Source organism: Stegastes partitus, unplaced genomic scaffold, assembly GCF_000690725.1.
Source record: "Stegastes partitus isolate 25-593 unplaced genomic scaffold, Stegastes_partitus-1.0.2 Scaffold898, whole genome shotgun sequence".
NCBI lineage: Eukaryota > Metazoa > Chordata > Actinopteri > Pomacentridae > Stegastes > Stegastes partitus.
This window is the reverse complement of record NW_007578629.1, coordinates 99,329-113,345: the sequence shown is the minus strand read 5'-3', so window position 1 is coordinate 113,345 and position 14,017 is coordinate 99,329. Positions and strand designations below refer to the sequence as shown.

Below are 14,017 nucleotides of genomic sequence, written 5' to 3'. Positions count from 1 at the left end.
AGAAATAATAAATAATTCATTTTATCGTGAACATTTTCTCTCTCAGTTTCTCTCTCTTTTATTGTATTGATAAATTATTCTATAATATAATAATAATAGCAATAATAATAATAATACATTTTATAATTGAAGGTCGGTTTCTAAATAGAAATCATATAAGCTGAGCAGAATTGGTGTAACAAAGCAGTGAGTTGATTTCCCAGCTTGTTTGCTTTATAATTATCCACTCATGGAATTACTGAAAGGCTGAGATTTTGTTCATCAAAGACCCTGAAGTTTTTTGGTGAGTTGAGGAACAATGAATGAACCAGCATGAGGAAAATGTCAGTTCTTGCTTCTACTGGAGGCCCCAATGAGGACATGTGCTAAACGATCAGACGTCTGAGGTCTCTGGAGGATCTGACGTCTGTGTTTTGGACCACATGAAGACCTTTTGTCGCTGTCAGAGGAAAGTGCATTACAGTAGTTGATTCCAGATGTTATAAAAGCACCTGAACTGGGTGAAACTGTTTATAGTTTGACTAAAGAAGGCAACATTTCAAAACAGAATCAGTGAAAAATGACGTTAATGGACCAACAAGCAACATTTCAGTCCTGTGAGTTCAGGATTCTGCTTGTGTGTGGATGAGAGCGCTGACGCTGGCCGCAGTGACCGTCTTGTCCTCAACTGACTGCACAAAGTCCACACATGTAAAAGGTTTCCTTTCCTGGACGCCAAGACTAACAGCTCGCTGTTGATTCACCAACTGTGCAGGAGGAGAGTCATTGTTGAAATTCCTCCCAGCTCGTCTGATCCCGGTGTCGCTGCCTTTATCCGTGCTTTCAGTGTTTTGTTTCTCTCTCGGTCACCTGCCCACACAGCTGCAACATCTGCACGCAATACGAGCTGCTTCTAGATGATGAGCATCTGCTGCTCTGTAGCCACAGAATGAGTCAGCAGGTGGTGTTTTCTCTGCCATGTCATTATGGAGGAATCAGAATTGTGAGGAATCTGTGGCAGCTTGTGTAAATGGAACTGTTGCTCCTTAAACCATATGGATGAATCACCTCCTGGGATTAACCATAGACTGTATAAAAGATGGACGTAGCTACCGAGACGTCACCCGTTGGTTTCAAGCCAGGGTTTTGCTACTTCCTGGTTGACATCTTGGATTTTCGGAGCCAGTGACGCAAAAATGGTCGGAGGGGGGCGGAGCCATAGGAGCAGCGATTGGTCAGACGGATTGAGAGGCGGGCCCTCTCTGCCCGCCCACATTTACCGCCTTCTGCTCGCTTCGTCTGTATGGTTGCTGCCGACTGTCAATCAAGCCAGCCACGCCCCTTGCCCCGCAGAATGTTGACGATTTTCTAAAAATTCAGTATTGATTTATTTACAGATTGGCCACCTGATCTCTGGATTTGACTATGAAAACTAATAAGAAAAAAATCCTGAGCTGTAGGAATGTGGTATTTGGTGATCTGTGATCACTTCTTTTCCAATTCCAGTCTATGGGAGCCAGGGCTGTTTGGAGCCAGCAGCTAGTGGACATAGTCATATTGCAGGTTTTTGACACTTCCGGGTTGGCTTCATTTTTCAGGGCCGGTTGCTACGTCCATCTTTTATACAGTCTATGGGATTAACAGAGTGAATGTTGAGCCTAAATCCAGAGTTTTCAGCGTCATGATGGAGGCTCTCTGGATCACCATGGTAACAGATGCTGCACAGCTAAACTGCTGCAGAAGTTTTGAGTTTAAATCGGCTGCAAGAAGACTCTATCTCCATTACTGACCACATTCTGTCTGAGTGACAGACTGAATGCTCAGTGAGTTTAGGGGCTGCAGTAGGCACTCATTTCTTATCTGGGGGGTGTTCAAGCAGAATTAGTTGTTTCTCGCATGTACGTGTAAATTTAAATGAGTGTTTAGCTATAAAAGTCAGTGTAACGTTGTGTTACATCAGGATTCAGACAGAACAGTTCAAGTCCTGCCTGGTTGCATTTTATTTCAGGAACCAAATGCAAACCCCAAATCTGTGGTCAAACATTTGCTTTGCATCAGTGGTTGATGAAGGGACGCTGATGGTACATCTCTGGTGAACACCTTCTGCAGACTCAGGATGCTGGAGACTTCTTCTCTCCTCGGTGTGACCGGGTTTAAAGTCTCCTCCGTGGCCTTTTCACGCCTTCGTTAAGTGGGTGAGAAGTTTCTCCAGAGCTGTCAGAGATGAGTCTGTAATCTCTCGTTGTTTCTGTCAGAGCTGCTGACTTTCAGGCACGTTGACGCCCGTCCGTTTACGAATCGCTGCGTGACCCCGAAACACCGGAGCTGCAGCTTCGACCAGCTGTGTGGACGGTTTGTGGGAAAGAATGAGGAGATTATAAAGGAGAGTTCATGTTTTACATTTCAACCAAAGCTGAGTAAATTATTTCTATCAAACTCTGCAGTGATTACGTAATGGTGTTTACACTTGCTTAGTGGAGTCTGGTATGTCTGGAGGAGGCTCTTCTGCACTGTTTCACCATGTGGACTATTAGGTTTCTCCATAATAGGCACACATCAGTAGACTGACCTGCAGCTTTTAAAACCAACCTAAACTGACATTTGATCTTTTAATAAAACTGCAAAATTGCGTCATTTGTCAGAGCCAGAAAACTGTAATAAAACACAGGAACAGTAATCAGATTTTGAAGTTGTGATGTGTCTTAAAAAAGCCACAATAAACCGTCTGCACTAAACAGATCCTGTAGAAAAATAAAATAAAATTCTGCACTCAATCATCATATTTTTAACTCTGGGACGATGCAGTAAATGATAAAACAAGCGTTCAAGTCAAAGAGTGTCATCGATCTATCACGCTGTCATTGTTTGTGGAGGTAAAAACAGATCTGACCTGAGCGTTATCAGCGATCAATACAGTCTGTTTTTTTCAGTTTGCGCACCGCGACTTGTTTTTCTGAGTCTTGTGTGTCTTATCTGTGGTATAATACGTCTTTTTGGTTGTTTTGAAAGGACCTTATTGCAATGCTAGAGACTCCTGTAATCCATATAATCCTTATTTATGATCCATTAAAGCCTCAGATAGCATCATATTTATATGTGGTCACAGTTCAAAGAAGAATGAAGTGTAGCAGTGCAGTGAGGCCTGGAGAAACGGGAGTAATCTTCATTTATAATCCTCATGTTTTAAAGCACTCATCATGTTTTACTTCTCTTATAAACAGTGATATGCAAAACTGTTCTTGCATTTTTAGCAGAAAATGATAAGTGAGCAAAAAAGATGATTAAAGTTCCTGTGGAGGACATGGATGTTGTTTTGTGCATTAAACCTCATCATAGCAGCAGATTAAAAGTCACAGGATCCCCAACAGTTTAGAGGGTTCATCCTCTGGGAAACATGAACGTCTGTGAAATCCATCTGATAGTTTGTGAGATATCTGAGTCCGAACCGGGCCACATCTGCCGCCGTGTAGCCAACACGCGCTTCATTTGTGTGTCCAATGAATTATCTGCTCAGCTGTGTGAGTTGGTTGCTGGTTCGCTGACAGATTTCAGGGATTTAAAAAGAAAAAAAAAAAAGCACCAGCGGCTCCTGCGGTTTCACTGTGGAGGTTGAAACACGGCCAGCAGGACTCTGAGCACATGTGTGACGAAGACGAAGCGCCTCAGTGTGTGAAAGCAGCACGGCGGTATTTCATGTGTGTTTTGTTAGCGATGTGTTTCGAGCCCGGACTGGTGTTCGTCCTGCCTTCAGATGTTGTGTCGGTGGTGGAACAGAACTTCTGCTGCAGAGTCACTGATTTAACTCTTGACAGACACACAGCGGATGCACCAAAGATTACGTCCAAAAGTCATGGAAACATCCCGACTGTTCAGATTTGTAACCAAAGATTCTTTATTTCTACAGATATGCGATGTCCCTCTACAACCAGCACGTCTGCCCCGTGCACAACTGGTACGAAACACAAACACACACATGCTTTATTTTCAATGTAATATAAGCTTCATGGCTAACATCCATAAATTAATCCAACTGATTAACTTTCCCCGAAAAAAAATCAAATTAAACTGGATTTTTTTTACTTAGATTTGATTGGTAGGAAACTCTGTACGTCTAAATATGCAGCACAGCAGCTCCAAGCTCATGGCGTCGTAAAACAGTGACTTGATTGCAGCTAATAAATGCTAACGAGGACGACAGTAATTGCTAAATGGGTCAAATTACACAGAGATTTGTAACGTCATTGTCAACTTTCAGGTCTTTTTGTGTCCCAAAAGCTCAAAAATGTTCCAATTTAACCATTCTGGAGACCATTTGTGTGGGAAAAACACTGTAGATGCACTTTTTAGTGACAGTTTTGTACCACAAACCTCAGCAACTGATTCACTGACTGTGAATAAGTAACTGTTGCCACACAGATTCCTACCATGAAACTATAAAACTTGTAGAAAGAAACATCACAGTTTTCTCACCTGGAGTGTTTGTGTAGCAGTGATTCAGGATCGGAGGGTTTCTTCTGATTGAGGAATCTTAAGCTGCTAATTCAAACACTGTGAGGCACAAGCTGCAGAAGGAATGAAGGAAATAAAGACAAATGTTGACGTAAATGTGAGGAAAAAGTGGGTGAACGTGGGAGTGATAGCATGGGATTCAGTAAACTGAGGCTGCAGCCGAGATAAAGAATGCAAACAGATGGAAAAGAGGAGGAACTTGTCATCGGCGATATCCAGTGACTTCTCCGGTATGTGAAGCACAAACATGGCTTCTAATCACCTGTCTGAGATTTTGATGAAAAAAAAACCTAAAACCTTCCCCAGCTGGTACAGAAAGCACATAAATAAGCCCGAGTGCATTAATAACATCTTATCTTATGTCAAATTGTTTCAGAAAACGTAAATTAGGAGAAACTTATCAGTAAACATCTGCATTACTTGGATGTGTGAAGACTTTGATAGGAGCAGCTGTTGTTGAATTCAGATTATATGTAGAGTTTCAGATCATTGGACTCTTACATGTGTATTTCCTGTGAACATATCTGAAAGGCTTTTATGATATAAAATAGCCAAAATTATTGTCTGAAAAGGCCACGGGATAGACTTCTAGGTTTATTACTGTTAGAGGTGTTAGTATAGTGTTTTAAGATCATCATCAAAGTTTACCTTTTGCTTCAGCTTCAAGGAAATCCTGCATAAAACATGCCACAACCATCCATCCAGTCTTCCATCCATCCATTATCTATACATCGCTTAATCCTCACTGGGGTCATGGGGGGGTTGGAGTCTATCCCAGCTGACTTATGGCGAAGGCAGGGGACACCCTGGACAGGTCCGCAGTCTATCGAAAGGGCTACATTTAGAGACACTCACACTCACATTCACACTTAAGGACAATTTAGAATCACCAATTAACCTCAACATGTTTCTGAACTGTGTGGGAGAACCCAGAGAGAACCCACGCTGCACGGGGAGAACATGCCAACTCCACGCAGAAAGATCCCAGTGCCCCCACTGGGACGCGAACCGGCGACTGTCTTGTTGCGAAGCATCAGTGCTACCAACTGCGCCACCTTGCAGCTCATGCCACAACCAAGAAACCTGCTATCAAGAGAAAATAGACATCTTTTAAAGATTGTCTCACTATTACTTTGTAATAGTGAGCACTTTACTCACTGCACTTTTCAAAAACAAATGATGCCAAAATATGAGAACTTACGCGATTATAAAGACGTGTGGTTTTAGCAGAAATTTAAAAGTTGCTCAATAGTCAGAGGATGCTAATATTAAGGCTCCTCTGCTTTTTCTGTAAACAAGACTACAAGCACGCCTTAAAAAGGAATAATTCAAATTATAAAACATTTCAAGTTCTTTGCAGATAAAACTGATGTAATTTTTGAAATATTGCAAAAGCGCAAGAAACAGACGTCACCTGCAACCTTAAAAATAATCATGTTGGGGCTCAACAACACAAACATCAACGCAACAGTCCGGATCAATATTTTCAAGTTATGACTTGTTCCGAAATTGTGTTGAACCAACTTCTCGTCTACAATCAAAGGTATTTAATGACTTTAATGTCTTAACTGGTGACTCAACTTGAAATTTTGAACTCAGATTTAAGAAAAATGTACTTTTCAGATCCAATTCATTGAGTTACTCAACTAGAATGTAGTTTTAAATCAATGGCCATGACACACGAATTTGCACACTAATTATGTAGAAAATAAGTGATGATATTCTATATCCAAATATCAAAGGTGAAGTCGAGACAGACATGGATGTAAACTACAACTTTGCAGGTTGGCAGAGGTCAAAAACCACAATACAGTAATTCTAATGTAATAACAACCTATAAAAAGAGAACAGAAAAGGACCAAGGACGGAGCCTTGTGGCACTCCTTGAGTAAATTTTTAAATCTAAATTATGTGATAGAGAATTTCCAATTTGTGAGATCATAAATAACAAAAACAGTTTAAAACTGAACCTGATGCAGCCACTGAATGCTTAAAACAATCAACTGTATCCAAAACTGCAGTGAAAAAGATGCTAAAACACTTCACTCTACCTGAAAGGTCCACATAAAGGTCTACTGATCACGCCTGTGTTGTACAAAAGCTTTCCTGTGTGGGGGTTTGTTATTTTTACGACACACCAGAAACCCTCAACATCTCGCAGTTGTAAAATCAAAACAACACATGCAGCCGAGCATTTAGGAGACCTTTCACCCAAAAACATTTCTGAGTTAATTTTCTACAGTCGGTTGCGTAGAGCCAGAGCCCTGATGCCACGAGTGATGCTTTTGATGCTCAAACATTAACAGAGTTTTGACGCTGCTGCGGCTGCTTACTTCAGTTTTCCTGCATTATGAGAGATTCATTATGAAACAGTGAAGGTGAAACATGACCTGAAACGTGCTTTGAACCTTGATCTAGTTTGAAGTGACGCAGTTTCAGTGCGTCCAGCTTGGAATATGTGAGCGTTTGAAATAAAAACAACAGAGTGCAGCTGATGTCTCAAACCTCCATGTTAATGCATGCAGTATTTGCTGCAGACTGAAGCTAAGTGTGTGTGTTTGTGTGTGTTTTCAGGCTTTACAACGAGTCCTGTGAGGAGCCTCTCCCACTACAGAGGGGTCCTGTGCTGTGCTGCACTCTGGACAACATCCCACTCATCAGGTCAGTGACGTCGCCTCGGCACAGTTTCACAATGTTGCGAGTTCACGTATGAAGCTTGTCTTGTTCCTGTAACGTTTGTCATCCTCGATGAACCAAACGGCCGCACATCGAGAACATTGAGTCCTGGCCCTCCTAAAAAACCACAGTGACGAAACACGAGGATCCTCTTTCCGCTCAAACAATAGTAATAATATCATTCAAACACAAGAAAACACCAACGTACACACAATGTGACCGCAAATGTGGATGATGTGAAATGGCAGCTCGCCTTCGCTGCAGTCTGTGGTTTCGAGGCCGTTTTTTTTACGCTCTGGTATGTCTGGTTTTGTTTTTAAATGAGTTTTGCTGAAACACTCGATTGTTTTGCTTGGTTCTCGGTATAAGCTGTGATTAATGACAAGACTAATCAGTGAGATTCAGGCACAGAATGTGAAATACAAGGCATGTAAGAAGTAAATACTGTACATGTAAAGTCATTTTTAAAGTCCAGATGAATCAATGAAGGCCAAACAAGTGAACAAAACTTTACAAAGTTTGCTTGAGCTGCATTTCCTGTTTGATGTTTAAATACTTAAACGCCCAAAATAATGGTTTTATTTTTATGTTGAGCTTCTCTTTTAATATTTGTTGCTACCTATAAAGGAGGCCTTCATACCTCAATGTAATTGGAGTTTAAATAAAGTTTGAATTCATTAATTAAAGTAATGACAAAAAGCAACATCAACATTTAAAGAAAGAAAACATTTCTACATATATTTCTTGAAAATGACTGTAAAGTTAATGCACAATTTTAAATGTCAGAACATCAGCCAAAAAAGTCAAACATACAGTGAAGCAGTAGGTGATAGTGAGTCTGAGTGTTTGTCTTTTTTTGTTCCATTTTCACTGGGGTTTTTTTTGTGTCATGGTGAATTATTATGTTTGTGCAGGTTGCAGAAACTCCAGAGTTTTATCAACTATGCAGCTGCTTTTGTGCTAAAACACATAGAAATCGCCCATCGTAACTTGAGACTAAATGACAATATCTCAGGAACTATCGAAGTAAAAAGCCTGAAATGTTCGCTGTCATTTCTCATCATGTAGTTGATTCAGAATCCACAGTATTGGAGATGTACATGAACTAGTTCCTGATTTTGAGTGAGTTTTATTCTGAACAAAATTGAAGCTGTCATGAAAAGTTCCACCTTTGAACTTTCAAAACCAATCATGCAGGTAGGACAAGTTGTATCACAAATATGAAAGTACTGCTGGATAGTCTGATCCAAGGAGAATAAGGTTTCAAGAGGTGTTCTCCAAATATAACTTTTGAATACGACCATGTAATGTCATTTTCAGTCTACTTTTCAGATGTGACAGATTCAAAACATTGCCTTGTTCTGAATACGTTTATCTAAAATAGTTTCTGAGATGTTGTCGTCCAAACATCAGCCTCAGATTTTATTGTGCGAGAAACATGCTGAACGTGGGCTGCTGCCTGGCAAACAGTTATCTTGGAAAGTTCTTGATGTATCGATCTAAAATTTCTCAGATACTATTTTACATATACATTGTTTATGAGAAAAGTTTTAAGGGAACCAGAGATGGTGGAACAGAAGGAACCTGATCATTTAAGATGGAATAACCTGTTGGATAAACTAAACCTAAACCTAACCTAAACTCAGATTAAACTCTGCTACAAAAACTATTCAAGTGTTATAGTGGTACATGTATAGACTTTGTTTTTTTTAAACGTAGTTTCTGCTTCTTTTTTCTACACAATAATTCAGTGACGTTACCAACCTGCAAGTTGCTTTTTAAATCAATGTGCTGCAGTGGTTCAAGCCTTTGCATGTCAAGAGATTCAAGATTCAAGAGTTTTATTGTCATATGCACAGCAAAACAGGTAGTTGTACTACACAATGAAATTCTTACTCTGTTCAATCCCCCGAAAAGACGATACATTAAAGATAAATAAAACAAGCCAATAAGAACAGAATAAACAATTAAAAACAACAATAAAGTGTAACTATATACTGATCAAAACAAAACATGAAAACCAACAAAACAAAGTATTGATAAGATGTTTCAGACTGTGTCCTGTAGACAAGCTGGATCTAGATAACCTGCAGTCACATTCAGAGTTTGTAGTGAGATACGTCCACACTTGTCGGATGCAGTGGATCTTTCAGTAGCCTTCGCTACACTGAGTCGCTAAATGCAAACACAGATTCCCCTCCTCCATACAACGACAGCCACAGAGATGAACAACGTTTCTGTGGATGCTGGAGGAGGCTTCATCGGCTTATCTTGAGAAAAACGCTTTTTTTTTTAGTCTGTAGATAAAAATCTCAGCGTCTTTCTTCCCTCGACCTCCCAGAAAGTTTGTCCATTTATAGAGTTTCTAAGAAAAAATGCCTGGCATGGTTTGAACACCGCAGAGTCGCTGAGGACACATGTATGGCCGTTCTGCTTCTTCGTGACTATTTTTAAGGAATTCCAGCCTGAGAGCTGCACAGTAAAGACACAGGACAAGAGGGGGTATAGGATGGAAAGGTTACGGTCTGAACTCTCTAAGAACTCAACTGAACTTCAGGCTGAACTAACCGCGCTCCTCTGCTCTGTTTTCATTGTAGTAAATGTGGAACTCAGCCACCAGAAAGCTGCTTTTTCAGCCTCATATGCAGCACCGGATCCTTCATGGGTGAGTATCAATGCAGGCTCAGAAATGTGTGTGCAGGGGTCTTTTTTTTTTTTTTCACCTTCGCTCATGTTTACCCAACATACTGCTGTTAGCTGAACTGGACTCCTCAGGCTTGTTTTTTCAGCTGCAGAAACTCCAGCCAAGTCTCTGTTCCCCACAACCCACTGCCAGGTCCCGCCTCGGCCCTCAACGTGAGGGAAAAATTTACTCTATGCCATGAATGGTGCTTTTTTATACCTTACATGACCCAAGAGTGCTCACCCTCTGAACATGAGGGCAGCCACTCTGGTTTTCTGTTTGCTAAAGCTGCTCTGAACCATCTATTTTGGGTGGTTTGCTCAGGGTTCGTTGCCCGACGTGCAGAGTCTATATGGATTTTCTTTCTCTATTTGCTTTCTTCAGGATTCTGTTCATTTGCACTCTAAGAATTGACCCCTATCAGTAGTGACACTGGAGGATTTCACAGCGAAAGCACAAGTTAAGTAGGAAGAGCAAAGCGGTTGCTTCTAGAGTCGAGCTGCAGAAGCCTCAGTGGGGGCACTGCACAAATATTCCACCAGGTTTTTGCAGCCAAAGTTCATCTAAATTGAAGTTTAACCCCAAATATGTTGACCTCAGCGGTCCACGCTCGGCGGGGTTCTGTCATTGATGGGAGGCAGAAGTTATTGGAGATAATGGTGGAAATGTTGGCGGACAAGATGAAACAGGACGCCAGGTTAGAAAAGTGGTTGTGTGATTCTTAGATATGATTTGTAGCTGTTCTGTATTCTGCAACCAAAGACTATTTTATCGTTTTCCTTTAAAAAAAAAAAAAATGTAATTTACCATTTCATTTAGGTTCATTTTAAACAGGATACAGGACTCTAACTAGTTTGAGGTTAATGGTTTTAGGAGTTACCAAGTTGTTTTTGTAAATATCAGAGGAGCCTGTACAACTAGTTTACAGTATTTATCATGTGTAAAGGGAACACGCAGAACTAGATTTCCTTGCAGCTATATAAACACTGTATCCTGAATATAATCAAAATGGGGATTAGCCCCATAACTTTGATGCTCATACATATGTAAACACTGTTATACGAGGCATATATACACTTTCCTCGGCCTGGTCTGTTCGCACTGCAAGTGCAGGGACTATACTTCCATCCATCCATTATCTATACACCGCTTAATCCTCACTAGGGTCATGGGGGGCTGGAGTCTATCCCAGCTGATTCAGGGTGAAGGCAGGGGACACCCTGGACAGGTCACCAGTCTATCACAGGGCTACACTTAGAGACAGACAACCAAGCACACTCACATTCACACCTACGGACAATTTGGAATCACCAATTAACCTCAGCATGTTTTTGGACTGTGTGGGAGGAAGCCAGAGAACCTGGAGAGAACCCACGCTGCACGGGGAGAACATGCAAACTCCACACAGAAAGATTCCGGTGCCCCCACCAGGACGCGAACCGGCAACCTTCTTGCTGCGAGGCAACAGTGCTACCAACTGCGCCACCCTGCAGCCCCGGGACTATACTTGCACCAGGAAAACAAATGAAGCTCAAGACAGGACGGATTCGAATAGAAAATTCTGTATCATCTACACCTTTCTGAAGAGTTGTGATTGAACTAGTTTCTGCTGGAGGAGCTTCGTTTCTACATGCTTCTGTTTATGTTGCCTAATCCAAGCGAGAAGCTCTAAATTCTCCAGAAATCCTGTGTTATGTACGTCCAATGTGCTTTCATGTCTAAAATCTCCTGAAGTAGACTTTTCTATACCGCTCGGCTCACCTAAGGAACGATGTAAAGGCCAATTCATGCTTTCCACATCCGTCCTTGTGCGGCACAAAATCTTTCACCGTGTGGACTGTCAGTACTACAAATGCACCGACTGCCAGGAAAACAAATGGTGCTTAAAATGAAATGCTTGTCATGAGTGAGGGGCAGTACAAGGAGATTTTCCATGATTCATGCCTACATAATTACTCAAAGAGTTCTGATTGAAGTAGTTTGGAGAAGCTTTGATTTTTTTTGAGGGTCTTTTAATCCACGGTGCCCAAACACAGTGGGAAGATCTGAAGTCTCCAGAAACCCTGTGCCACATTCACCCACTCAGGAAATGTACCCCGACACAGTGCTGCAGTTTAATCAGCAACCAGCCGCTATGTCCTGTAAAAAGTGCAAAGTCAGGAACATCCACAGAAGTTTTTGTGTTCGACGTGAGGCCTATCAATGAAGTTGACCAAGGACTGGTGTCACAGAAGATATGTTTCAAACCCAAACTACAAACTCGGAGTCTTCCCCGTCAAACGATCAGCCAGCACGTCTACAAATAGATCCTGCTGCGTTTGCTTCGTTCAGAAGAGGCGAGAGTTGTAGCAGGACAAGTTGTGGCTGCTTCACCATGACAACGCTCACAATGTCCTGAGCATCCCACAGTTCCTGGCTGAGAAGAACATCTCTGTGCTGGAGCAACCTCCCTACTCACCCCACCTGGCTCCGTGGGATTGTTTCCTCTTCCTTAAGCTCAAGGGAGTCATCAAGGGGACCCGTTTAGAAGACATGGACAACATCAAGATGGCTGCAGAGGATCCTGGAAGAATCCTTCCAGGAGTGCATAGTGGTGTGAAGGCAGAGAAGGCTGGGGAAGGAGGGTTAGACTCCAGGGGGATTACTTTGAAGGGGAAAACTGGTAGTTTGGATTTGAAATATATCTTCTGTGACACCTCGTATATGCGAGTATGAATCTAACTGTCTGCACAACTATGTTTAAATGCCAAGCTGGGCAGCACACAAGAATGCAGAACCTACAAATCATTTGCCTTTAGGTGCTTTCACACTGCACATATCTTTCTGGACTCAGATTTTGAAAGATCAAAGTTTACAACCTGAGTTTATACACAATAAAAAAAGGTGACACTGAAGTAATTATTAGACAGCAGCATGATAAAGGTAGTGTTTTATGACTTTGTAAACGTCTACATATGAATGATGTGTGTACAGTTAGACACACCAGTTTCTTAGTATTTCTTTTTAAGTTGTCAGTAGTAGAGATGCGTATAGCAGGAATATAGGAGATCAAATAAGATGGTAGTCAGCTGTTTGTAGTGCTAATGCTCAGTCATGTTCTTCATTCATCATCAGGTCGTGTTTCTGATTCTGTCGGAGGTCTAGGAGTTTGTGTCAGGCTCGATGTTGGAGCAACTGGTTAAATCTTTTGACTGAAGCTGCTCTCTCCTCAAACATTTGCCCTCGGTGCCTTTTATGTGCCTCTTTCCAGCGAACACCTGGTTTCTTGCAGATTTTTCTGAGAAAATGCAGGACGTTTAACAAGTCCCGTCCCAGCTCAGTCTCTCCCTGGGTTATTTATGTTGGCTGTTAACGCCAACCGAGTGTCCTTCTGCTCTCCACGACTGCACATAAACATGACGCGGGACAGGCTCGTAGTGTTTACATTTCACTGTTAAACACATACATCAGGAGAACTTTTTATGTTTCTGTCAGTTTGGGGAGTTTACACCTCGGTATTCGTCGCTGCAGGTAATTTGGCTGGTTTTATATGGATGGAAGTCTTAAAAATGCACAAAATGGGCGCAGCTATAGCTCACCTGGTTGAGCTGGCGTCCCGTGTTCAGGGCTACAGTCCCGATGTGGAGGTCATGGGTTTGAATCCCGCTCATGACCCTTTCCCACACGTCCTCCCCCCATTCTTCTCCCCTACTTTCCTGTCTCTCTCTCACTTCACCATCAAAAATAAAGGCACAAAGGCCAAAAAAATAACTTAGAAAAAAATGCACAAAACGTATGTGTTTTAGCACTGAAAGACTCTAAAATAATCTGATAACACAATCAGGCAACCTACATTTTTGAATGATATGCAGCATCTTTAAACAGAGCGGTGATTTATGAGGAAAATTTGACCTGTAAAGTCTGAAAATGGTGTAAAATTTCCTCCTCGAATCACTTGTTTCTGTCTAACAGCCTAAACCCCAAAAGATTTTAAGTTTATGTGCAGAGATGTTCTTCAAATGCATCGACTCTGACTCCAGTTCAAAATCTGCTTATCAGATCTTTTTAGGTCGTTTGTTTTGTGGGAGGGCTGCAAGGTGGCTCAGTGGTTAGCACTGTTGCCTCACAGCAAGAAGGTTATCGCGTCCCAGTGGCTGCACCGGGATCTTCTGTGTGGAGTTTGCATGTTCT

General features: G+C 41.7%; 1 protein-coding gene across 1 annotated transcript in view; it reads left to right on the top strand.

Moving 5' to 3' along the window:
- The window catches only part of LOC103366017 (transmembrane protein 150A-like), a 34,200-nt gene that overhangs the window by 2,699 nt on the left and 17,484 nt on the right, over positions 1-14,017 (top strand). The window contains exons 3-5 of the mRNA XM_008293628.1: positions 3,884-3,931; positions 7,063-7,149; positions 9,762-9,829. Coding sequence (XP_008291850.1) covers positions 3,884-3,931; positions 7,063-7,149; positions 9,762-9,829 — 203 coding nt within the window. The remainder of the gene's footprint in view (positions 1-3,883; positions 3,932-7,062; positions 7,150-9,761; positions 9,830-14,017) is intronic.